At 40.8% G+C, this 1,723-nt stretch overlaps 1 protein-coding gene across 3 annotated transcripts in view; it reads left to right on the top strand.

Moving 5' to 3' along the window:
- The window catches only part of TINAG (tubulointerstitial nephritis antigen), a 76,429-nt gene extending 75,366 nt beyond the window's left edge, over positions 1-1,063 (top strand). For all 3 annotated transcript variants that reach the window (XM_006757742.1, XM_015560048.1, XM_015560049.1), the window contains one exon: positions 401-1,063. In XM_006757742.1, the coding sequence (XP_006757805.1) occupies positions 401-535 (135 nt within the window). In that variant the 3' untranslated portion in view covers positions 536-1,063. The remainder of the gene's footprint in view (positions 1-400) is intronic.
- The last annotated feature ends 660 nt before the right edge of the window (positions 1,064-1,723 follow it).

Here is a 1,723-nt window from a genome sequence, read left to right on the forward strand (position 1 = left end):
AGAGCACATCTGCACATTTCTACCTCAGCACTTGCCTTCTGTTGATTGCATTTCATTAGAATATAAGCTCCCTAAACACAGCATAATGCATAATTTATCTTTGCTCACATGCCTAGCACTGGGCCAGTCACATAGTAGATAACTGTAGCTTGCATGTCCCCTGAGGCCACCAATTCTGGCTGTTGCCAACATAAATGTGCATGTATAGTCATCTAACTGATGAGTGGTATAACCATTTTATTATTATTTAGAAAATATTTAGGTTTTTAATAATTACAATTTATAATAAGTCTAAAGATATGTAAAGCTATCTATGAGTTCCCTTTGTTTTTACAGGCAGGCTTTAAAAATATCAAAGTGTGATACTCAACTTTTTCATTTTGTTGTTGTTTTTGTGCAGATTGCTGCCAATTCCTGGGGAAAGTCATGGGGAGAGAACGGCTATTTCAGGATTCTTCGAGGAGTAAATGAGTCTGACATTGAAAAGTTGATTATCGCAGCATGGGGCCAGCTGACAGGTTCAGATGAACCATAATGTATCATTAAATTTCCATAGGCCATGCATTGCAGTAAACCCTTAAAATGAAATTAAGTGGCGCGAGGTTCTCTGTGACAGCGCGCTCTTCACCTTGTTATTGTAATCTGCCTGTTTTCTTGTTTTATCCCCGGCTCTCTGCTTCAGCTTTCTTTACATTCCCAAGCAGATGAAACCAGAGGGAACAGCAGACTGGCCACATGCTTTCAAGTTCCCTGCTTGTCTTTACTTTTATCTCATGACCACGTTCTTTTTGACTTTGACAGTTCACAGTGTGATAGCACTTGTCCGAAAAGTCCATTGCATTTATTTGTAAACAAAATGGTTTCTCTTCCAATGAGGACTTTAGACAACAAAAGCAATGGAAATGCCAATTTAGCATCTTTCCAATTTTTTTTTTCAACCAAATAATGCCTTCTTAATTCAGAGCTTGTTTATGTTTAGTCAAAAGCAATGGAAATAGATTATTGTTTCTCTCAATAAGCTAACGTTTTGTTTCTTTTCATTTGTCTAAAACTAATTTTCAATCTGAACACAAAAGTAAAGTAACTCTCCACAGCAAATAACTACTCTTTGTGGTTCTATTTAATAGCATATAATGTGGAAAAGATGGTAATGGAAAAGCTTAGAAGCCAACAATAGAAGTACAGTCTTGACACATAGACACCCCTATTTTCGGAAGCCAGTGGACTTTGTGTAGAGGCAATAAAAATCAGCTGCAAGACTGTGTTTGGAAAGATAACATATTTACCCTTTTCTCCTCCCCAAAACAAGATGATGCCATGAGTCAGGTGGAATAAAGACACTTTATCACAATCTTCTACACTAATAAAAGAGAAAAATGGTAATTGGCGTACGACGCTACCCTTTTCATTGGCTAATCAGGGGGATATGTAAATTAACTGCCAACTCAGATGGCAGTTAACTGACAACAAAGATGGCGGTTAATTTGCATATGTAGGCACAATGCAGGGAGGCGAAAGGGAAAGCAGGAAGAAGCCCCCTGCCACTGACAGTGATCGGAAACCCATGGGGGTGCTAAGAGGCGGGGAGCTAAGAGCCCTAGGGCCGCCTTTGCCCTGCCCCCCCGCCGGTGATCACCATCAGAAAGCCAGGATGCAGGCGAGGCGGCACTCCTGGGCCCGGGTGCGGCCCTGTGATCTTATGGCAATTGGAGGGAGGGAGAGC

The sequence above is a fragment of the Myotis davidii genome, unplaced genomic scaffold (assembly GCF_000327345.1).
Source record: "Myotis davidii unplaced genomic scaffold, ASM32734v1 scaffold313, whole genome shotgun sequence".
In the NCBI taxonomy this organism is placed as follows: Eukaryota; Metazoa; Chordata; class Mammalia; order Chiroptera; family Vespertilionidae; genus Myotis; species Myotis davidii.